Source organism: Culex pipiens, chromosome 1 (genome assembly GCF_016801865.2).
Source record: "Culex pipiens pallens isolate TS chromosome 1, TS_CPP_V2, whole genome shotgun sequence".
Classification (NCBI taxonomy): domain Eukaryota; kingdom Metazoa; phylum Arthropoda; class Insecta; order Diptera; family Culicidae; genus Culex; species Culex pipiens.
In genome coordinates this window covers 16,792,128-16,818,093 of record NC_068937.1, presented here as the reverse complement: position 1 = coordinate 16,818,093, position 25,966 = coordinate 16,792,128, and the positions used below count along the sequence as shown (strand labels likewise).

Here is a 25,966-nt window from a genome sequence, read left to right as displayed (position 1 = left end):
TTTTATGATTTTATGATTTTATGATTTTATGATTTTATGATTTTATGATTTTATGATTTTATGATTTTATGATTTTATGATTTTATGATTTTATGATTTTATGATTTTATGATTTTATGATTTTATGATTTTATGATTTTATGATTTTATGATTTTATGATTTTATGATTTTATGATTTTATGATTTTATGATTTTATGATTTTATGATTTTATGATTTTATGATTTTATGATTTTATGATTTTATGATTTTATGATTTTATGATTTTATGATTTTATGATTTTATGATGTTATGATTTTATGATTTTATGATTTTATGATTTTATGATTTTATGATTTTATGATTTTATGATTTTATGATTTTATGATTTTATGATTTTATGATTTTATGATTTTATGATTTTATGATTTTATGATTTTATGATTTTATGATTTTATGATTCTATGATTTTATGATTTTATGATTTTAAGATTTTATGATTTTATGATTTTATGATTTTATGATTTTATGATTTTATGATTTTATGATTTTATGATTTTATGATTTTATGATTTTATGATTTTATGATTTTATGACTTTATGACTTTATGATTTTATCATAGGGTAGTTGTTATTATAAATGGGTAGAGAGATTTTATTGAATGAACATTATCAGCAGTTCCATTTGAAAAGAGCATAAACCAAAATAAAAGTTCTCCGATCAGGCTAATTTTTTTCCTTTGCCAAATAATTAAACCCTATTTTTTTTATGTAAAACCTCATTTTTTAAAAAATCCTAACTCCCCGCCATTTCAACCGATTTTAGTTGTCTTGGAAATGGAAAATGATAAGTTCTGGAGTTTTTTTTTTTTTTTTTTTTGAAAAGGTCCAATAAACCAAATTTCCAGTTTTTGCTTTTTGGGTGTTTTTGAAACCGCCTTGAGTCAGGGGTATTTAAAAACACCCAAAAAGCAAAAACTGAAAATTTGGTTTATTGGTCCTTTTCAAAAAAAAAACCCCAGAGTTGGTCTTTCAAGGAAAAATAGTTTGAAGACCGAAAAATCTAACATAACATTTGAAAAGGTCTCATGAAAGTTTAAAATACCGTTTTTACTGTGTCTGAACCAGAGAGCCTAGAGTTTTTAATTTCTAAATATATCTCAGAATCCTGTTTATGAAAACCTCCCATTTTTGAGTACATAAATTAAAACTGTCATAAAAATGCAATGCAATGCCTTTTGGGCGGAGCAAATTAACTTTGAATGAAAATAAAAAAATATATAAAAATGTAATTAAGAAAGCGTTCTTTTATTACGTAACGCAGTGCGGAGGGGGAGTTTCGGTGTCTGTTACGAAATGTTACAGAGGGGGGGGGGGGGGGGGGAGGTAGGGAGATCGCTGATCTGTTACGATTTGTTAGAAGGAGGGAGGTGGGTCAAAAATTCAAATTTTTGCGTTATGTAATAAAAGAACGCTCCCTTACAAGCCATAGTCTCAACATTTGAATGAAAAAAGTATTTTATAAATGCATGTTGCATGTCATTAGTTCTCAAAAAATGTAAGATTTGACGAAAACCAAAATTTAAGCGAAAAAAATCTTTTTGCGGTACTGTACATCGAAAATTGAATAAACCCAAATATTGTTATAATAATTCTAAACGCAGGGGAATGCATTTAAAATTAATTTCAACTGATTGCACTTAAATTTCCATAGAAATTTTGAAATATAATGATATTTTTTTTTCTCCTGATATTTCGAGACGATTTTGAAGGGGGTATCAGCCTTATCCGAAGTGAAATTTTTCTGAGGCCTTCGGATAATCGAGTCTGGACTTTATTTGAGCAATTCCATCTCAAATCAGGTATTTTTCTTGTACTTTTGTACCCGACCCGATTCAATGAAACTCCGATTTCTCCGATTTCAATGAAACTTTGTAGACATGTTATCCTAGGCCTAAATAAGCCATTTTTGTGCATATGGAGCCAATTGCACTCGAAAATGACATTTGAGAAGGGCGTAATTTTTTTAGATATTTTTGTATTCTGTAATTTAAACATGACTGCATCTCGAAGCCGTTGCATCGTACCAAAAAGTGATCAAAGACAAGCTTGTAGGAAATTGGACGGGCTTTCTGAAAAAAAATACACTGAAGGAAAAATACACGCCACTTCTATGGGATTTTTCGATTTTTATGTTTAAAAATTAAATTTTAATGTGAAGTCACGATTTTTTTTCGTTCAAAATTTTTTAGGAAATAGCCTAAAATGTTACAAAAAGGCTCACGAAAAATGCAGGGTGGTATGTCTCTCCTAAAAAAATACAAAAATCATTTACTAAACCTGTTTTTTTTGAAAAGTGGTCAATTTCCCATAAGTTTTCCTTTGACAGCTTTTCAATTTGACTTGTTTTAATATTTACGTAAGATTTACTATCCAGATTTCTACCACACTGAAAAAAATATTCTGTTTTCAGTTATGAGCAATGTAATTAAGCTTATATCTGTATGCCCATGCACCTAATTGAAAAGCTGTCAAAGGAAAACCTTTTATCAAACATTGCTTATGACCCGCAACTATTTCAGAAAAATCAGATCAAGCCCGCAGTAAATAATTCTCAATTAACTCGTGCGACGAACAAATTACTCTCTCGCGATTACCATTAGCTCCCAGATAAATCATAGGCCGTTTTGCTCTCGTCCGTCCGCTGAGAATTGTTGAGTTGATTTTGTTTAGAAGATTTCACCATGATGATGTTCAACCTTTCCCATCCCTGCCCAAAACCCTTAAAACCGCTTTCGCCCATCAAGGAAAGTTCGTCGGTCGGTCGGTCGGCCCCGCCGTGGCCGGTACATACCCCGGTACGAAAGAGAGAGGGAGCATCAAAGCGCGAGAGAGCCTGGCTGGAGTACATGCACCCGAGAGCTCCGAAACTCTTCGGCTAATGCACAAACCCAGCCCAGCGGCCAGCACTGCTCTGCTGAACGAACGGGGATCACCAGCAGCAGAGACCGGTTCGCAGCAATTGGAAACAGTTCAGCTTCTTCAGTTATTTCTTTGTCTGCCACGAGTGAGGAGCTGCTCTTGGTTTGGTTTTTGGTGTGTTGTGAAGAGTTCGCTAAGGTCTAAGGTCCTGTGTGCGTGAATCACCGGAAGTGAAAGGAGTGGAAGGAGAATAGTCGGAGTTTTCAAGTGTCGAAGAAGGTGTGTCGGCGGGACGTAAAGTGCAAGGTCCAGTTGGATTAAACTCGGAGGTTCCTTACCGAGAAAAACAAAAAGAAAAGAGCAAAAAGAGGAACACCCGGTAATAAGGCAGGAAGCAAGCAATTCGTGAAAGAACCGAACCCCCCGAAAGCCAAAAAAAACCCCAACACAAAATGTCCGAGGCAGTCGAAGTCGAGCAGATCATCGAAACCAAGCCACGAAAGGTAAAATAATAAGCAAACTCAGCATCCACCGCGCGATTCAGCTTCTTGGAGCGCGTAGGCTTAATTTATGGGGTCTCTCTCTTCTGGAGAGTAGTTGCCACGCAACACACACTTGAGGCAGTCCAGTTTTTCAGTAAGACTCGTCCGAAAAAAATAAATATCCGAAACGAAAATTTGCTTATCGTCACGCGCGCGGTGCTGGTGAAAAGAGTTGAGGGGCGCGAGGAGGGACCTGTCGGATTGTCGTCGTCTGCCCACTGCCTACTGAGTGCAGCCAGCAAGTTTGTACACTGGAGTTGGAATGGAAGTTTTTTTTTAATATTATATCGCGTTCAAGCAAGGATTGTGTCACACTGCTTTTGGATTGTGACGAATCATTCGGAGAAATTGGGCTGGTTCTGGCAAACCTAGAATGACGACGTTTTATCGCGATGTGATTTTTTTGGAAATGATTCATCAAAAGCAGTACATGCTTTCTTAAGTCGATGTTAGAAATATAGTGCAAAAAAACTTGAACAGTAACTGGCAACCCTATTCAATGTTATGAGCACCTTAATATAAATTTTAAATAACTTCTTAATAACAGAAAAAAAACTTTCTTGAAAACAAAATTGTACGATTTTTGATTCACTACATTAAATTAAATGATCTGGCAACCCTGCCTGATTTGAAGAACACTTAAATTAAGAGGACATTATTCTTCTCAATTAGGAAAATGTTTTCAATCGAACGCAAGTGCATAGGAAACTCAAACAAAATCTTGCAAATCATGGAATGATTTTGAAGATCTGGCATCGTTGTTTAATATTATGAGCACTTAAAATTAAATTTATGTAACTTCAAGACCGGCACTCAAAAGATATATGTTTTTAATTTTTTTTTATAATTTTAAATTCCTGCAATTTGAATGGTTTTTTGCTGAAACATTAAATTATACTATCAGGCAACCCTGTCAATCGTTATGAGCACTTAAATTTAATTTACAAAACTGTTATTTTTATGGTTCTGGGATTTATAATAGGTTTGACAACCTGGTAAACCTGTCTAATTTTACGAGCACTTTACTAAAGTAAATATTGCTTTCAAAGGAAGAAATCCATATCAATTTTCACGAAAATTATGAGTTTTGCCAGATTTGTGTAATTTTTTTTAAAGTTAATTATTAAGATTAACGATCTACCCTGTTTAAAGTTATGCGCTCTTTAATGAAAGTTATATACCGTCATCTTCGGTGAATCGGGACACATATTTAAGCCATGTTTTGTTAATAATAATAATTTAATAATTTTTAATAGTTTCTTTTCAAACAGACACCGAACAACAAAACTAGTACATCGATTGACATTAGTTTACCTTTAAGTGGTCTGAAACTGCTGCACATATTTAGGTTTTCTTTGGACAGTTATCAGATTGCATTTGAATGCGTCATTAAATTTGCTATGAAATTTTTTTTAAATTAAATTTTAGAAATTTAAATTTGATGCTGATTTTTAATCATCAAGCTTGACGATCTGGCCACCCTGTCTCGCGTTTTGAGCACCTAAATCAGGGGTGACCAAAGTAAGGCCCGCGAGATGATTTTTTTGTGGCCCACGGACCCATTTTGGATGATCATGTAAAATGGCCCTTGGACCATTTCTGTAGTTTTTTTTTTTTTTTTGAAGCGGTCCAATAAACCAAATTTTTAGTTTTTGTTTTTAAAACTGCCTTGAGTCAGGGGTATTAAAAATACTCAAAAAGCAATAACTGAACATTTGGTTTATAAGACCTATTCAAAAAAAATCCAGATTTGTAAAGCGTCTTTTTTTGTTTTATTTAAAACTAAAAATTCATCCATATTCTGATCCCCATTAAACGACACAAATATTTTGTTCAAAAATCTTTTCGTAAAAATTTGCGTTGAACATTTTTAGAAAAGATTTTATGTTTTATAATTAAGCAGATGATGTAAGACGGATATGATAATAGAATATATTTTTTCATATTTTTAAGGAGTGTGTTGGTTATTGTATGTTTGAAAAGGGGTTTGTTTTATTAATGAATATGGTATTATGGAGGGAAATGTGGGTGGGTTTTGGTGTGGGGAGGGTTTGGTGTTTTTGTATATGGGTGTGTAGGGGGGTGGAGATGTTATGTATTTGGTGTTGGGTAGATGGGGGGGGTTGGGGTGTTGGTGGTATTTGATTGGGGGGTAGTAGTGAGGTGTGATTGGGGGGGGGGGAGTTGGTTTGGTTGGGTGTGGGTTGTGTGGGTGTGTGGGGTGGGTGGTGGGGTGTGGGTTGGGGGGGGGGTGAGTGGGGGGGGTGTGGGGGGGGGAGGGGGGTGGGGTGTTTGTATGAGGTGTGAGGGGGGGGGGTGGTTATTTTTGGTTTTGTGTTTTTTATAGTTTTGGGGTTGTTTTTTTAATATGGTTAGTTGTATGGGGTTTTGTAATTTTTTTGTTGATTTTTTTAATGTTTAGGTTTGTTGTTTTTTGGTGGGGGAGTGAGAAAGAACATTTATTCTTTGCTTGAAAATTTTCTAGAACTTCAAATGAAAGATATATTTTATGTCTTTTAAATTAAAATAACGTAATTTCATCCTGAAAAAAAAAAATTACATTTGGCCCGCAAGCTTATTTGGACTTTAAATTTGGCCCGCCATCAAAAACTTTGGGCACCCCTGACCTAAATGAAAGTGTTGGGTAGTATTTTAAATCTTGCACCTAAATGAAATTCATGATACTCTTTAAATCAATTTGTTACAACTTTGATTAAAATTTCGAACATTTTTCAAACAAAACTCTTTTTGTAATTCAAAAAGTTTCACGATCTGGCAACCCTGCTCAATTTTTTGTGCACTCACAAAAAAAAAGTTTCTTGAGGACCATATTTTGTTTAAATATTTAATTTGAATTTATTTAATGGTTAATTTGAATAATTTCAAATAAGTCACTGCATTTGATGATCTGGCAACACTGTCTCATGTTTTAAGTATTTCAATTAAATGTAAAAAAACTACTTTAGTCCAAAATTCGATACATTTTTTGATTACATTTAAAAAATAAATTTATGTTTATTCTTTTGAATTTCGAAGGACGATTTAGAAAGTTTGGCGATCTTGTGAAAAATTCTTATGAAAAAAGCTATTTTTTGCAATTCCAACAGCATAGACGAGCAGTTAAATTTTGACAATCTGACATCCCTGGCATTAGGTTTTAATAATATTGATGATAATAACATCTAAAGCAGTCTGGTTGATGTTGGTGAGATAAAGTAATCTTATTTTTATTTTCTTACAAAGCAAGCATTTTTGATTTTGTAAAAAAAATGCTTTCTTTAGACCTTGAAAATTGATAAAATATTTTCCCAGAATAAAGAGCAAACATTTTGCTATAAACTTCATTTTCATCAATACATGAACACTTTTTTCATCTTTTTTTTATTCGCAGTTTTGACTATTTTTTCTAAATCTTCACAGAACTGCCGTTTTACGGCGATATGATGTATACGCCATTTTGGACATTTTCAATTTTATTGTACAGTCTGATAAAGAATCTTAAAAGCTACCTCCTGACGAAAGAATTTTTCAAAAAACTGCTCTGGGGCCCTTTTTATTAAGCAAACAAACAATGATGTATACGCCAATTTTACTCATCATGATGTATGTATACATTGAGAATTGCTAGAAGTCAAATTAAATTCTGTTTGAATGTTGATTTAAGGTTTTGGGACCAAATCAAGACTTGGCAATATTTTATTACATTATTTCGATTTAATTCTTAGGGGATGTCCAATAGGCGTCATCCATAAAGTACGTCACGTTCTGTGGGAAGAGGGGGGTTTTGAGTAAGCGTGAAATTGCGTGTTAAAAGCATAGGGAAATCGTGACAAAGGGGGGTGGAGTAAATTTTGGCTGATTTTAATGTGACGTACTTAATGGATGACACCTTATCCACATCCACGTAGATACTTTTTTTAAAAATTCTAAACCCACCCACCTCCCTTGTGGCCAACTGTTCATGCAAAAAAAATGTGTTTATGGAGCTTATACAATTGCTAAGGGAGCGTTCTTTTATTACGTAACGCAAAAAACGGATTTTTAGACTCCCTCCCCATTAGTAACAAAATTTCCATACAAATTTTAAAAATTTTGTATGGAGCGTAACACGGCCTCCAACCCTCCCTCCCCCCAACTGCGTTACGTAATAAAAGAACGCTCCCTAATACCCTCCCCCCCTTAAAGTATCCACGTGGACAATGCATTAAGGGATCCGCTCAGCTGTCAAAATAGCTGGCACAAAAAATATAGCCAGCCTAGTAGCCAGCTTTGATCAAGCAATGTATACATACATCATTGGGAAGTAAAAGTAGTGATTTTTTATTGCTATTTTTTCGGCCAAATGATGTTTGTGGTTTAAAATCGTAGAGAATAGGAAAAAACAAGAAATTTTGTAGGGGCCACATTTTTTTTGTACTTTTTAACAGTTTCTACAGAGCAGACCCTAAATTAGTCATTTTAAATTGAAAAAATGGACAAAAACAGAAAATCGTGTCTACAGCAAAATCACCTCGATGGCGTATACATCATATCGCCGTAAAACGGCAGATGAAGAACTGTACAATTACACTTCAGAATAAAGCACATTGTTAATCCTCTTAACAATCTTTATTTTCGATTCTTTTGTCTAAAATCAAACATGAAGTTTCAGAAGTGAAGATTTGGCAACACTTTTTAATACTTTTTGCAATTCCGTCGTGAAACTACTTACGTTTCCTGTCATTCTTGAACGACGAAATAGCCTACTTTTCTGTACCAAAAATAACAGAATCGAATCGAGCAACACTTTTCAAAATAAATGCTGACAAGTTCTACTTTTCAGCACTCAAATGTTCAACTTTTCAGCACTTGTTTCGAAAAGTAACACTTTTCAACATTGTTTTGATTTAAACGATTTATTGACAAATACATGAAAAATACAATGTTTTTCGGAATTGCAAAAAATGTTGCATGGAACTCGTTGCAAAACTTGATTTTTTCAGCACTCGTCATATTTATCGAACTCGGTGAACCTCGTTGGATAAATGTACGACTCGTGCTGAAAAAATCCTCTTTTTGCAACTTGTTGCATAAACTACTATTTTGGGCATCGTTTAAACCTATCCGATACATCACTCACTCTTACCTTCTGGCAACACTGCCGTAAAATATCGTGTGTAAAGAGGAATTTTAAAAATCAAAAAACTATTTTTATTCTTCGGTTTATTGAAACTAAAATTTAAAATTTACTTATTCTAGCGAAGGACTCAGTTTAAGAAAAGGATTTAAATGAAAAATTATGCTTTCAATGTTAAATAAATAACAAAACTTGTTTCTATTTCAACAAATCGGGATTATTTCAGGCAACTAAAAAAAAGTTTTTTAAAGAGAAAATTCAATTTCACCGAGTTGTTTAAAATATTGCAACAATAATTTTAAAACATATTGCAAAATTGATACTCGAAGGTGAAGTTTGTATGGAAAAAATCGAAAAACTGCATGTAAAACTCAATTTTGTTACGGTTTGGTCGATTCTTAAATCAAAACATTTCCAAAAGTGAGATTCTCATTGGAAATGTAATGCTCTACAACTTTGTAGAACATATCAAAGCTGTAAAACTCGACCCTGAAAAGTTATTAGCGATTTAAAAATGTCATTTTTGATGAAAAACTTTGTTTTCACCAGCTTTAGGCTCGGGTATCAATGGGTTAATCTCAACCAATTTCGCTTACAATTTACAATTTGGGCACCCTAATATGCATTTTGATCAGTTAACAATGGGTTTTCCGTGTTTTTTTTATTAAAATATTTATGTTTTGAAAAAAAACTTTTCCTCTGATTTTTTTATTTTATTATTTTTTTTTATTTTGTTATTAAAATGATTTAAAAAAAATTGCCGAATTTGTCAAAAAATTGATAGTGAATGTGCTTTTGAATCAGTTAACAATGGGATTTTCATTGAAATAATTGATGCAAAAAAAAGTTGAAACTTCAAACCACATTTCTCTTTTCCTGTTAAATCAAAAAGTTCAAATCCTTTAAGTAAGTACGCACTGAAAAAAAACTCCAGGTTTTTTTAATGGTCTAAGTTTTTTTTTTTTTTTTGAGTGGTTTTGAGTACCCCTGACACATGGTGGATCCAAAAACATCCAAAAAGCAAAAAAATACAATTGCTTTTTGGACCTCTTTCAAAAAAATCCCGAATTGACAAAATATCCAAAGAGAATAAACCACTCTTCTCTCTTTCGCGAGATTTTTCACTTGAAATTTTGGAGTAATCAACAATAGTAATTTTTTTTATTACTTTTGGCAAATATTTATCACATACGCATCACATACACATACGCAAAGCCCGCCCAGACATGTAAAACAGGCCTGCACAGTGAAAAAGAGGGATTTGCATGAACTACATAAAACAAGCTACTAAACACACACACTCACACATTCTCTGGCACAGCACCGATAGTACAGCACTTTAGCCAGCCGGCAGCGCCAACTACGATGACTGCGACGACGACAAAAGAGACACCATCATCCAGACCAGTAAAACGGGACACGGAGGATGAAGAACCGACGAAAACAGATCGATATTAAGTTTTTTTTTCGGGAAGAGGAGAGTATGACTCTCTTCATCATATCAGCAACAGTTAGCCACGGAGCGCTGGCTGGTTGCTGAAAGGATTGCTCAAGTACCGTTGAACGCTGTTTGACGAAGCTGTCAAATTAGTCCGACAGTTGTCGGACTAATGCTTTCTAGTTGTTTGTTATCAACATAAACAAGAAGAAAAGTTTGATTGGTCTGTCAAGTTAGTCCGACCGCTGTCGGACTAACCCGTCTTCTCAATTGATAACGACCATCTTCCGTGAATGAAAATTGCAGCAAACATTCTCACATCTTCAGACCGGCGGAGTGTTGCTGAACTTTTACCCAACTTTGAGGAGGAGGAGGAGGGGGGCATCTGCGAAGCAGGAGAAGTGGCAATCCCGAAGGCAGCTAAGCTCTCTCTCTCTCTCTCGCGCGCACAATCTTCCAGCAGCCGGAGCCCCCCGAGCGGAAGGTCATGTACCCCTCGCTCACTTGCCTTCGCGTGTCAGTGCACATGTGTTTGTGTGTGTGGCGTGGAGTTAAGAATCGAAAGCTGGCTGGAAGAGCGAGGGAAGGAGAAGAAAAAAATAAGAAATTGAGTTCTGTTACGGAACCGTGGAGTCTTGCTGGTTTGGAACGGAAGTTGTCGGACTAGCAGTGCTCAAACTGTCAAACTCAACAAACAGTTCAAACTTGCTCCCGGTTACGACAGCTGTCAATCTAGTCCGACTTTTCCCCCTTACATTGGTCTGACACCCATCAATTATTAGATCAAGATTAGATTAGATTAGATTAGATTACATTGGTCCGACATCCATCAAAGCAACCACTCTCTACGGTACGACCTCTTCCCGGTCTTGTTCTGATTCTGGCCAACTTGCTGCAGCCAGAAGATTGGATAATGGAATAGTATGGAGCGAGCGATCCGCGCTCCGATCTCCGGCTTGATTAGAACTATTTTGATTTGAACTTTGGGATGAACCTGGTTGTGTGTGTGGGGCCGTATGTGCGCGCACGCTAATCGGTACAGTACCGGTCGACGGCTTGAACCGGTTGCTGGAGAAGAAACCTTCTTCTAGAGCAGTGGCTACTGCGTTTTTGATGAGTTGTGTTGATTGAATATGACTTATCGACTTCCATCCTATCAAGATTAGTTGGACCCACTGAAAAAAGTATGGTATAATGGATTTTAACTCAAAATGAGTTGGTTCTTTGCAGAGTGTTGCAATGTAAACAAAGAGCTGTCAGATTTGATTATCTTGACGAGTATATCAGTAGAAAAATGGTTCAAAATCGTCAAAAACATTGTATTTCCACAAAACATATTGATCTAGAAGTTGCTTCAAATGCATTCCAACGAGCTGTTGCTCGCCGCAAACACTTGTAGATGTAATTGGAAGGCGCAAAGAAAGCGAGCCCATTTATCGCCCATGTTTACCGACGCCGGTCCAGTCCTTCAACCGATAATGGCCACTCGTCCGAAGTTATCTGGTTACAAAATCTCCTCAACCGCGCAGTTATCACTTTGTGCAAATATTGCTCGCATATTGCGATAAGAGTTGCAGTTTTATTGCAATCGGCAATATAAACCGGCCACTTGAAGTTCCTGTGCAACGCCTGCTCCGACAAATTAATTTTACAACAGGGAATGTCACAAGACACGTCATCTATGTTTTCCCCCGAAAATAAAAACATAAATTTTATGACGCACACACTTCTGGTGGCACCAAGGTCTGAGTCACGTGCTCAAGTGCAAACGTTTGCAGAACCAAACAGCTGCCAGAACTTTTCCATGACTCACTCAAAACGCGATCTAGCAAGCGAGCCGCGCCCTGTGGTACACTTTTGACAGCCAAGTGTAACGGAGGTATTCCACGTGAAAGCAGTGCGGCGAAGATTCGCTGCATCTTTGGCTGTTTTCTTCGCGTTTTTTCTCAAAAACCTCAAAACCGGTTCTTGGGGTTTGGAACCCTGCGGGCTCCCCGGACGGTTAATGTCGAAAATGTGGCCCCGCGAAAGCGAAAATTTGCGCAAAAAAGGGCAACAATAGTCTCGACTCGCCAAAACCCGTTTGCAAAATCGAGCTACTAGCCCCGGTCCCGGACCTGCAGGTTCCGCGAGATGGCGCGAGTGAGATATGTGGCGGCCCGGCCGGTGGTCCGGGTGTGATGTAAGAGAGGTTTTTTTGGGGTTTTTTTTCTGCAAACTTTCTAAATACATCGAACTTGGTGTTTTGGATAACATAACAGGTGATAAATCATGTGAATCCATTCACGAAAAAAGCTTTTTCGTGCGGAAATGACTGTTCCTGTGTCAGCGTGTGCTAATTTCGCGTTGTAAACAAACAGCTGTCACTTTTTAAAATGTTCAGTTTGATCCACATCGAGCTATCTCTAACTAATGTCGACCCTACAAGCAAAAAAAAAACTAAATTTCTTACTTGGTACCGGATTCTAGTTACGAACTGTCAAACTGTAAACAAACAGTGCTAATATTGTAAACATCAACTTGTTTACACTTCGTCTTCCAGAAAAGGTTTGGTGCCTTATAATGCCAAAATGAACGCGATCAAGCAAAGTTGCGCATTCTTTTCATGAATTGAAAAAAAAAATCATAAAACAATACGAAAACAGATATTCAAAAAAAATTAATATTCTAAAACTCTAAAATCTAAAAAAAAAAAATTTGAGTACAAAATTAAAAATCTTCAATTATCCAATTTACAAATTCTTATATTCTCAAATTTCTGAATTCAAAAATCCTTACCTTCTTAAATTCAAAAATCTTGAATTCCTGAATTCCAAAAAACTTGAATGTTACAATTCTTGAATTCTAAAATTCTATAACACTTAAAATCTTGAATTGTTAATTTTTCAATTTTTTAAATTGCCGTTTTTGTCGTCATCCCAAATTAAAAACAAACATCAACATGTTTTGAGTAATTATGTTAGAAACTCAATTTTTTAGATAAATAAAAAATCTTGATTGGATTGGAATTTCTTGACGAAGATGTCGGGTAATAGAGTAGAGATAGAGTTAGAGTACGAAATGTAAAAAAAAAATCCCATGATTTTTTAACTCACGATTTTTTCATAATTTTGGATATTTTTTGTTTAGTTTATTGTTTTCTGTGAATTTTACATTTAAAGCATTAATAAATATATGAACTTTAATATTTCTATACAATTGAATTTTTAATTTTTTAAATTTCAGCGCTTTAGAATTTTTTAATCATTCTTTCCCAGATTTAGATTTTTTGTTTTACATTTTATTCTATTTTTGCATTTGAAATATCCAGATTTTATGAATTCCTAATTTTCTTAATTTAGAACTTTCCTTAATTCAAAAACCTTGAACTCCTGAATTCTAAAACACTTACCATTTTTGTCGTCATCCCAAATTAAAAAAAACATGCAGCATTTCTAGAGTAATTACTTAGGTTAGAAACTCAAATTTTGAGATAAATAAAATATCTTGAATGGATTGGAATTTTGACGAAGATTTCGGGTAATAGAGAACGAAATGTAAAAAAAAATCACTTGATTTTTTAACTATTGATTTTTTTGTATAATTTAAGATGTTTTTGTTGAGTTTATTATTGTCTGTGAATTTTACATTTAAAGCATTAATAAATATAGGAACTATTATATTTTTATACACTTGAATTTGAATTTTTTCAATTTCAAAATTTTAGCTTTTTGAATTTTTTAATTATTCTTTCCGAGATTTCGATTTTTTGTTTTATATATTTTTTTTAATTTTTTCCATTTTTAATTTCCAGATTTTATGAATTCTTGATTTTTCAATTTAGAATTTTTCTTAATTCTAAAACCATAAATTCCTGAATTTTAAAATACTTGCCATTTTTGTCGTCATCCCAAATAAAAAAAAATGTCAAGCATTTCTAGAGTAATTACTTAGGTTAGAATTTTAAGATAAATCAAAAAAAATCTTGACTGGAATTTTTGACGAAGATTTCGGTTAATAGAGAACGAACTGTAAATTTAACAGATGATTTTTAAAATTTTGAGTTTTTTGGAATTTTTGTTATTCTTTGTTGATTTAATTATTTTTCGTGTTTACATTTAAACCAATAATAAATATATGAACTTTTATATGTTTATACCTCTGAATTTTATAATTTTTAAATTTCTAAACCTCAGCATTTAAGAATTTTTAAATTATTCTTTCCAAGATTTTGATTTTTTTTTTTTTGTCGGAATTTCATGTTTTTTTTTAATTTTTTGCAGTTTTAATTTCAAGATTTTATGAATTCTTGATTTTTTAATTAAGATTTTTTTATTAGAGAATTTGAAAAATTTAGGTTTTTAAATAATTAATTGCAATGATTTTTTCAATTTTTTGTTCACTTTTTAATTTTTAAAATTTTGAATTTTCTGTTTATTTCTAAAGATTTGTTTTTTTTTTTATTTCTATATAAAAAAAATATTGTTTTATAAATATGTTTTCGAAATTTGTTTTTTTTTATTTCTGAATTTTAGAATTTTTTATCTCTTGTGTTCAAAATTTTTTTAGGTTCTTGATTTTATCTTTTTTATTTTTATGTTCTGCCAGGAAATTTGATGTTAATTGGTATCCTTTTACCTTTGGTTTTCTTCCCATTCAAATCGCCATCCAAAACTAAAAAAAAAAGCCATTTTATACAAGCCGTTATTTTGAAAAAAAAGTTGCTCAAAAATTAGTGCTCATTAAGTGCTATTTGGTGCCCTATTACTCATCAGATTTAGTGCCCTTATATTTTCCATACAAATCGACCTACACAGTTTAAAATACAAGCTACATTACACAAGCAGCCATTTGAAAAAAATGTGCCTTTTATTTCAGATTTGGTGCCTTTTTATTTTCCATACAAATAGCCATACTAAATTTGGCCACCTTTAAAAAAATATTAAAATTTAGTGCCGATTTAGTGCTATTTAGTGCCCTATGACTAAGATTTAGTGCCCTTAAATTTTCCGTACAGATCGTCATACAAAGTTTAAAATACAAGCCAAATTACACAATAATTTTGTCAACATTTGGTGCTGAGTTAGTGCTATTTGGTTCCCTATAACTCAAATTTAGTGCCCTTGTATTTTCCATACAATTCGGGAAAAAAAACTTAAAAAAAGTCAGATTACACATGCGGCTGTTTTGGAAAACTTTAAGGTAAAGATTTAGTGCTCAGGCATTCTAGCCTTGATTCTCGCAATGTACATAAATAATTAAGAGCCATCGCCTGAGTGCAAGTATTGGACTGAAAATTATTCTTGAAGTTTTTACTTGTTTTAAGATATTTTCATATTGGAATGATTTTTGTTCCGTCGTTTAGATGCAAGTATTGAACAGAAATATAAACCAATCAAGGTTATGTAAAGGCATTAATAACTGCAAATCGATTATGTCAGCGCTCGTCAAAAGTCAATAAAGGTGGAAACCTAACCTAGTTGAACGGCCCCAAAATACAACCACTTGGTAAGCAATAACAACTCGAAGCCAAAACAACAACAACAAAAGCTAAACAGGAGAAAGCTCTCAACGATTGATGATGGTGGCCCGGTTCCCAGTTCGACAAGAGTGTCGTGCCCGGTGGTGATGCCTTCTGTCAGCCCGATCCAAGGTGGTGGCGCACGGAGGTTGACATATGGCGCGGAGGTAATTGTCACATAAATATCACCACCAATTAAACGAGAGTGAGCAATCCAACAACGCTGGCTGGTCAGTTTTTTCCTCTTCTTCGTCTCTCTTCAATTTTATTTAGTTTTCAAAACCGTTTCTGTCAATCCGTTTCAAAGAGGTGAGATTTGCCGAGTCAGACCAAGTCGTTTTACCTTAATTTTATTTTCTTCGCACACACAACACTTTCTGCGAAGCAGAAGACGAAGAAGATGATCGCGATTGATGATGATGAGCATCGCGAACCATCTCTCTTTCCCTCACTCACCACGTGGCGTGATTCTTTCTCTCGCTCGCACGAAGAGGCTCGCCGCACGCACGGCAGGTTTTGTTTTAAGAAAGTTCGAAGACGACGACGACGAGCCCACTGGACCAGTCAGTAGTATGCAGTTTACGGTGGAATTTCACCGGATTTTCTTCGCGGGTTGTTGCTGTTGTTGTTTTTTGCCTCAAATTCAACGCAAACTCGAGCTGAACAATTCGTGAATGCCAATCACGTGCGGTTGCTGAGCAACCGCGATCTTGCGAGTCTTTTTGGCATTTTTTTGCGAACGGATGTTTTGTCTTCGATTTGTCAGACACCTCAATTCCAACCCTGCGTTTGACAGCTGCCGCACCTTTAGCGCAATCAACCTTGTTGCTTTTGGACGCATCAAGGTCGCTAACGCTAAAGGTAAGCAACTGTCAAGTGCAGGGCTGGTCGATATTCAGGCACAACCGTTTCGTTTGCGTTAAGCGTGTGCGTGTTCGCGCCAGCTCGAATAGCTTAATTCGCGTTATTTTGTACGCGTTTAATTGCCTCTACTCTAAACTCTCATTTTCTCACCTTAACGGCGAACACCGCAAACTGTGGCGGCAATTTACCGCAGGCAACTCTTTAGGTGGTGGTGAAAAACGAGAGCCTTTCTTAAAACACTTCGGCCCGGTAATTGTCGGCTGCGTTGGTAGTTTCACCGCGTGATTTTGTTGGTTTTGTGTTTATCTGCTGATTTGTGTTATCTACCGGAGGCTGCTGCAAAATTTAGTACCCGTGTTTGCACTGCGTTTGCGCACTTTGCTAGATAAAAGTTAGACAAAACGGTTGGAAATGAAATTAGTTGAAATTACTTGAACACAACTGTCAAAATACATCTTTCTTTGAAATTTTACACCTTGGCTGTGTCTGACATTTCAAGTCGAACCCTGCGTTTGACAGCTGTCTCACATTTTACATCGTTGATCTTGATTCAAGGCTGTACATCATAGGTACTCGCGATCTTGCTTTGCATTAGTGTGAGTGCATGACTCCGTGTCACTAAAACCAAAACAATAACAAACGAACAATGGACCGTGCCAGGAAAACCAAAACATAAACAATGTCAGTGTCAGTGGAGTGAGAGAGTCAGAGATAACGATTTTGACAACCGCACTACTACACACTCAATCGCGAGTACCTTAGGTAGAAAGCCATGATCTTGATTGTTTTATTTTGTACACAAATATTTGAAATCACTCAGTTTTCAAAAAAAAAACAAATCTTCTCAAAAATGAGAAAGTGGGGCGGATGTCAGATTTTGATGAATTTTCAAATTCAACCAAAATTGAGTAAAATTTCTCAAGATCGGAGTAAAATCCGACCAAATCTGACATTAAAACTCCATCATTCTGGTACGAGAATTGAACTAACGACCTCTGGTTTAAACCCATCCCCTACCGGTCAGTATTTCCAGTGAGTAGATTTACTCTTTTAACGGTACACATCAAGCATAGCTTTTGCACACAGATTTCTGTTACAGACATTTTAGTATCTTCAATACTACGGGAACTATCGATATAATTTTTTACTCATTCCCTAAATTACTGTCTTCGTAGTTATTTACAACAAAGTTTGACTATTTGCAATCAGATTCTTGCAGGATTGAGTCCGTAAGTTTGACAGTTTTGGAATAAGAAGACAACAACTTCCTTGGTTGCTGTGCACCCTTAAGGGATTCTGACTTACTATTTACTCATTTGCTGAATAACATCGGTTTTAACGAAAACGGAAACTACTCAAGAATTCGATTTCAATTTCAACAAACGTGAGATTTGAGTAATTGTATTCAAAATTGTTTAAATTTTACTCAGTTCAATTAAAAATTCTCAAATTTCTTTCCTAGTTTAAGTTAGTTTCGATCAAACTGAAACAAGTATTATACTATCGCAAACAAACAAACTTGCACTATTTGACAGTTTGCCGGTTTGCCTGCTTTGTTTGTTTGCATGCATTTATTTTATTTGTTTTTAGAAACATCATCCTGCATACATTTTGAGTTGCTGCGAGTTTGCCGCAAACAAGTTTGCGAGTTTGGAAAACTGTCAAACGCTAAAAGTGCGAGTTTTTTTGTTTCTCATAGTCTAATACCTGCTTGAGTAATTTGAATTCTCTTGTTGTCACTTTTTGCATACGGCTTTCTAGGCCCAGTGAACTATAATTTAACTCAAAAATGACGAACTCCTCTTCACAGTGTCTTGATGAAAACAATGATCGAGCTCGAGCTGTCACTCTACCTGCGAAATATGTTAACTGTCATCGGGCGGCACTGTTTGTTTACAAGTTGATTCAGTTCCTTTGACAGTGTCATAATCGAGCTGTCACTCTTAGTAAACAAAGAGAGGATTTTTTTCTGTGGTCAACATCGAGCCATTTTCGGCGGATGTCGGCTCTACAAGCAAAAGATCCCACACTTTTCTTACGAGCCACTGGGTAAAAGCAGTAGTTTGTTATTGAATTTAGGGATTTTTTCCATCAGTACTTGTTTTTACCCAACAAAATGCGTTAATTGGCGTGTGCTTTCCAACAGAAAGAGGAAAAAAACCATCATCATCAGCAAATACAACTGTGATTCACACCGTATCAAAGAGGCATGCGCACATAATTAGATTTGTCACGCTCGGGCGGTCCGGATTCGGATTCGGTTTCGATTCACGTGCACTTTCCCGCGTGGCTTCTGCCTCCTCCTCCTCCTCCTCCTCATCCACCACGTAAATGTAGAGACAGATAAAATCAATTTTGACAGCCACATGACCGAACACTGACCCGTTGCACTCTACACACGGGAGAGACTTCTTAGCCGGATGTTCCGGTTGGACCGCTTTTGCGGTCAACTTTCCTCCCGCAAGCCGCCGCTGGAAAAGGTTAGCGGCCATGAACATGAAAATTTAATTGTTGAACTTGACTGACCACGGCACTACTTGAGGCCACACATATGGTCAAGTCACACCCGACCGAACTTCTTGGCGGCGGATGCGTTTTGGGGGGGATGGTTTCCCCAGCAGAGAAAGAAGAGAGCGCGGGGTCATTACACATAACTGTTCGAATGCCAGAGGAAAAAAAAATCCCGAAAATAAAAATGCCGGCATGGAGCGAACCCCTGATCAGTGAGCTGGAGCAAGAAGCAACGGTTTAATCTGTGGATTTTTTCTGGCAGGTTGCTCGAAGAAAACGTGGCCCACTCGTGGGCAATTGATTGTAGAAATTAAGGAAACTTATCAAATTACCACAAGTTTACGCTTTTGTTTCGATTTTTATTATTTTTACATTTTTTCAAACTTCAAATAGGTCTTTCCGTGTCAGCGTGTACGTTTTGCGCGTTATAAACAAACAGCTGTCAGTTTAAAAAAAAACTTCACGATAACACAACATCTGACTTCTTGCCTGTTTTCTTATGGGGTGCTAAGTGGTACTACACGCTCACAGGGTGACCACTCAAATTCCATTTTCAAATTCCCGACTTTTTCCTGATTTTTTTCCAGACATTTCCAGAATGCTCAAATAATAGGCATTTGTTATATAAAGAATGATTTCAAACAAAAAACTTTGTATAAGAAAAGTCAATATTAACCACCGAAAAAAAAATTCTCAATAATTTAAAAAAAAATCCAAATATAGGCATTTTTTTTGTAAATACAGAAATTAAACAACAAATAAAAAAAAACTTCAAAAAATGAATTTCATTATTATGATTTAGAGTAGAAACACAAACAATTAGTCTTTGAAAAAATAATCGTAAGTTCAACAATACTTATAACTTCCATGTTATTTTCTAAATTGGCAAACGTATAGTTTTTGATACTTCGTTTCAACTGGAAATGACAAAAAGTTAAAGAAAACTAAACTTAAAATATCGATCCTATTTTTTATAACTTCATCATCATTTAAAACATAATTGCTGTTATTATTCATTCAAAAGATTTAGAAAAATGTCAAGGAATTTATAAAAAAAAATATTTTTGCCGAGTTCCCTTTTTAATTTTGTAATTTTTGATATTGAATTTTCTAATCAATGTTAATTTATCTAGTGGTCAGTATTTAACTGTTTGTTTGTTCAAAGTGGCAGTGCGTGGCCGAATGGTTAAGCTGTCCGCTTTGTAAGCGGATGATTCTGGGTTCGATTCCCATCTGCTGCAACCTTCCATCGGATGAGGAAGTAAAATGTCGGTCCCGGCCTTGGTTGTTAGGCCGTTAAGTCATTCCAGGTGTAGGAGTCGTCTCCATGCCATAAGTACAAACAACACACCAAACCAAGCCTACTCCGGTGGAATCGCTGGCGGCGGTTGGACTCACAATCCAAAGGTCGTCAGTTCAAACACTGGGGTGGAAGGTTCCTTGGAGTAAAAAGTGGTTTGGGTGCCCTCACCATTCAAGCCTTCGGACTCCTAGGTTCGAGCAGAAACTTGCAATAGAGACCACAAAAGACCCGGGATCGTTAATGTGGATGGTTTGATTTTTTTGGATTTTTGATTTTTTTTTTCAATGAAAATTCAGTTTGATATGTTTCCCCACTTATTTTAAGCAAAATGTTTGATAAGACTATTTTTTAAACAATTTAGCAATAACTTGAAATTTCCTGGAATATTTTTTTTTTTTGCAATTTCAATATTTTCTGTTTTAAAAACGTATTTTTTTCAATGTTGGATTTTATACGATAATTAAGTTTTCCGAAAACTGAAAATCAAGCTTTATCTATGGTAGGTAATTTACCCATACTCACAAAAAGTTCAAAGACAACATTTGGAAAACAAACATATTTTAAATTACTTAATGAATTAAGTTAAACAATTAATAATATTTACCAAAAAAAACCATTGCCACATTCAAGTTGGAATCTGTTTTCAAATATTTAATTATGTGACAAAATGAAATAGAATCTATAAGGCTTTTTTTTATATTAGTTTTTCACTAACTTTACTTCTTGTTTAATAAACAAAAATTAATAGCGATCATTTGATTCATAAAAAATATTATGAAAATCTGTGTCAAAGACCTCAATATTCATTAAGATTTTGAATGTCTTAAACAGCTTTTCCATACTCAAATATATTAAAATAGTGAAAAGAACCCTAAATTTAAAAAAGTTAATAAAGCAGAAATGAGTGACTTCAATTTGAAAATTGTACAAAATATTACAAAATAATTCAAAAGTAAAAAAAATATTTTCAAACAAGTATGATTAGAATTCTCGACTCTTCCCGACTTTTTGACAAAAAATCACAAATTCCCGACTTTTTCCCGATTTTTTGCGGATTTTGGCAAATTCCCGACTTTTATCCCGACTTTCCCGATTTCCCGACTTGAGTGGCCACCCTGGCCGCTCATTTCAAATATCTAATTTTTCGTTAAAACCGAACTTACTTAGAAATGAGAAATTGGAGCATCTGTCAGATTTGAGTGAAACTTTATGAACTTTATTCAGTTTTCGTTGAAAAATTTGAAAATTTTGAAATTGCAAAAAATAATAATCCAAGAACAAAGTTATTGCAAAATTGTTAAAAAATGATTTCTTTAAACATTTTGCTTAAGGGGTTACATACAATCACAAAATTTCATGATTTGTGTGCAAGACGAAGTCCGATTTTAAAATTTTGCATTAAAAAAAACGCAAATCAAAAACTGACGTTTTTTTATGAAAAACATAAAAATATTTTTATCTTTTTAAAAAAAACTTTTTGTAAATCGGCCTTCGTCATGCACACGGGACCAGTTTGATGAGTCTTCGCCGAAATTTTGAGCCGATTTGGTCTAGGCAGTGTTGAGATATCTTGGCACCCGTTTTTTGAAAATGCTAACCTCATATAGCTGTATCTCGGCAATGATACAACCAAATGTCTCCAAACTTATTTTGTTGATAGTTGAAAATGTATATTTTTATGTCCTGAAAAAAAATTTAAAAAATAATTTCAGTTTGTACTTAAAACAATCTCATTTTGCCGATTTACATGTATGCAACCCCTTAAAATAAATGGAAAAAATAGGAATTAAATTTTAAATTCAGTTATCTTTAACTTTTTGCAATTTCCAGTAGAAATGAAGTATCAACACCATACAATTGTCAATTAAAAAAAAAATACAAAAAAGTCAGTCTCTGTGTTTACAAATATTGCCAATAGTAAGATTTTTTGAAATTAGCTGGGATTTTTTTCCAGTGGTTAATAACTTAATATAAACTTTTCTTATGGAAAGTTTTTTTTAAAATCGGCTTTCTGGAAAAGTCTGAAAAAAGTCGGGAATTTGAAAATAAGATTTGAGTGGTCACCCTGGAGTAAGTTTAGTGTTGACCTGTGTTGACAAACTGAGTGATTTCGAATGAGCGTTTAGACACTACCAATTCAGTCTGTTGTAAGCAGGGATGCAATTTTTAAATTGTAATTTTTTCAGAAATGTTTTAAAGGTTTTCTACCTTGATTTTGTTTGGCAAAGTTGTCCCTTGTCATGCCAAAGTCAAATTCTTACTTTTGTTCTGGTTTTTATTTATCCAATTTAAACAAAAGTAAAGAAACATTTACAATTCGACTTTTTTTTCTGTTCGGCCTTTTGCCATACATTTCAAACTCGTTGCCAAATGGTTTCCGGGAAAAAAAAACCCTGCACAATTTGTCAGGATGAGCCAGGATGAGATTTTTTTTTCAATTTTGACTCCCTTGAGCTTTGTTGAAATTGAAATTTTAAAAAATTACTCAAATGTAGAAAAAAAAATCATCAAAAAATTACATAATTTAAGTTTATCTTATTCGAAAAATTAGATATTTGTTATAAGCGTATCAACACTGTAAAAAAAAAAGAAAAAAAACATGGTAAAAATCTATCTTTGGTAATTTAATTAAGTGAAATAACTAAAAAAGTGAAATTACATAAAAAAGAAAATTTTACTAGCTTCTCATGTGAAATTACACAATTTCATAAACACAATATTATTTAAGCAATACTTTAAATTTTACATCACAAAGTGATGAAATTATCATGTTTTCCGTGTAAATTTAATTTTTAACCCATTGATCGGAATAAATTTCTATAATTAAAGTGAAAAAAATGTTTAATTTTGGAAGGTTGAAAGTTGGATAATTGAAAATTCCTTCTTTTTATGTATTTTTATTTGAAAAACAATTTAGAAAGGATTGCATACACACAATAAATGTAAATAATTTGCACACATTTTAAGATGCAAAATTACATATTTTTCTGACACAAACTTTGTCCACAATCCCAGATGTAATGATATAATGTTTTTTAACGGTACATGTAAGGTCGCCAAGACTTTAAACAAACCACATTATAACATAGAAAAATCATGCAATCGACTCGTTAGACAACAGCAGACCAAACAATACACAAATCGACACGAATGGGCGCATTTTTGTTGCCATGTTATGATGATGACGTTTGAAGAGGGAAGAAAACCCCGGAGAAAGAAAAAGCCCAAACCAAAGTGCATTACTCAATTTTTATGATGCACTTTTGTTGCAGCGCCGCTGATTTATTAGTTCGATAGTGTGGCGTTTTGGTTTCGTTTTCATATGGGTACAATGGGATCCTAAGCAACACTGAATCGACGTGATTTTAGCACTTCAGGTGAACGCATTACCGAACGGTTATTGACGCGTCTTATAATACGTTATTGAAGCAGCTATGAGGAAGAATTTAACTTACTACGTCAAAATCACTCAGTTTTCGTCAAACCCGACAATACTCAACACCTGCCTCAATACTCATTTCTGAGTACGTACGGGTTAAACGAAATCTGGGTAGTTTTCAACAGAAATTTACCAAAACATTCAAAGTATGTTTACATGGCTGCTGGGGGTTTGTTTGCATCAGATTTGCTATCTCTTTCTAGCAAAAGTTTTTTGTCAGGCGACTTCTAGCTGTTTTTTTTTTTTTTTGACTGACCGCCTGACATATCGGGCCAACATACTTCGCTGGACTGTGACAGCTCGAGCTCGGTCTTTGTTTACATCAGGACACTGTGACGAGAAGTTCGTCATTTTTGGGTTAAATTATAATTTTTTTTTCACTCGGCCTGAAAGCCTTGTATCTTGGTAAAACAAACGTGCCATTAAATTTACGAACTCGCGTAAATTTGTCCAACCCAGCTCCAATAAATCCAAGCTAATTACAAACAATTTATTTAACTTCCCATTCGAGTCAATTAGCATATGTCACGACACAGGCCGCCATGCATGAAAATGAAAGGTCCTCCAAAAAAAACCTGCAGCTTGAATCCGCAAACAAATTTGAATAAAAGAAAGCCCGTATGGTTGTTTCCTGGAAACAACACATGATGCTACTCAGCATTCACCAAAGAGGCAGCAAAAAGAGTGAATTTAAATTGAGTGCATCAAGATAACAGCGGGTTCGCTCTCTTTTATTGCCGGTTCCTCCCGAAATTTATTGCGCGCGCAGTTCCACTTCACGCAGTTTGATTTGGATGCAACACAACAATATTCATAAATTAAATTGGCTTTCCCCCCAAAAAAATAAGCCATTTTCATTTGTCTTTGAAAATTGCTCCAAAAAATTAGTTGTTTTGCGTGATGAATTTGTCAAAATTTGCCATTTTGAAATGTTCGTCCATTTGAAAAAATGGAGAGTATCATCTTTCACCGAGATCATTTCCAGCGCACACAATGATCATCTTTGATGGCGTTGAAGAGATGACGGTTGAAAGTCTCAGCTGTGTCTGTTCTTTGCGTTGTTTGCCTGCTGCTTGCTCTCTGACAACATATGCCACCACCACTTAGTGGACCAATATTTGATTTATTTTAATGCATTTTCATTTTTTCAACATTGTTTGATTTTACTACTAGCGAGAAAACGCAAACAACGACGACCCATGCAGCAAACGGTCCGACTTGAACTCAACGTTGGGTAGACTTTTGCGAAAGTGTAAAATTGACAGCTCGATGCAAAGCATTCTGACAGCTGTTTGTTTATCAAACGAAAAAACATACACGCTACCACAGAAAGACTCGTTTCTGGGTAAAAATATGTTTAAAAAGTAATCATTTTGCCACTCTTGCACCTTCTGGGTGTCCCTTTTTGTGAAACTCCAAGAAAAGAGAGCGAGAGAGCGAGTGGAACCCACCCCTGGGCAAAAAACCGGTTCCTGCAGGTCCGGACAACCTTGGCGGCAGCAGTGGAAACTGGGATGCGTTGCCGAGTTGGTCCAGTTCTCGCGCAGCCGGTTCTTCTGCTGCGGCCAGACGCAGACGGATTGCAGATTAGTTGGTCTGGTCACACGATGTGGGCCAGGTTGATTTATGGAGGAATTGAAAAAAAAAACGTATCCGTTGGGCAACATTGTTGCAAAGTCACAAGCTGAATTTTAGTTGTTTCTTGTTAGAGTGTAGCTAGACTTACCTGTCAAAGCAGACTGAAGGCTGTCAAATTTGAAATTATTTGGAGAAATTTCTGTAATTAATTTTCTCTCAAACACAAAATTAAATCACCAGCAAGACTTGAATTTTTTAACCCTCCAAAAGTGCCCCACAAAAAAAAACCAAAAGAATTAAATTTCGTCGGCACCCATACGAGACGAGGTCCGTCATAAATCAACTTCCTTCATCTTACAGGGGACCATAGGCAGTTGGAATTGCACCTCATCAATATTTCAACTCTGACTGGTTTTCGCCGGCCCTCCTTCGTGGCTAGCGCCTTCTTCGGTTTTATTTTCTTTAATTGCCATGGCCTACTTTAAGCGTGTATTGTCCGGCGTTTTAATGGCACACGTGATCAGGTCATGTACTCGGTTACTCAAAATGGTAGAATTTTGCTAGGAGTTGGGAGGTCAGAGTTTACGACCGCCTTTGCATAAATTGTTCACCTTTTTATTTAGAATGTTAAGAGGGTTGCAATACTTTATCTGAATGAAACTAAACTAAGCTGAAAGAATTTGAGTTCAAACAACCCTTCAGTTTTTACCAAAATTCCGCACACTCAAATTCTTTCAGTTTTCCTCAAAACCGAATCTACTCAGAAATGGGTA

At 35.0% G+C, this 25,966-nt stretch overlaps 1 protein-coding gene across 1 annotated transcript in view; it reads left to right on the top strand.

Annotated features, from left to right (window-relative positions):
- The first annotated feature begins 3,007 nt into the window (after window positions 1-3,007).
- The window catches only part of LOC120422443 (coactosin-like protein), a 45,089-nt gene continuing 22,130 nt past the window's right edge, over window positions 3,008-25,966 (top strand). The window contains exon 1 of the mRNA XM_039585886.2: window positions 3,008-3,405. Coding sequence (XP_039441820.1) covers window positions 3,355-3,405 — 51 coding nt within the window. The 5' untranslated portion in view covers window positions 3,008-3,354. The remainder of the gene's footprint in view (window positions 3,406-25,966) is intronic.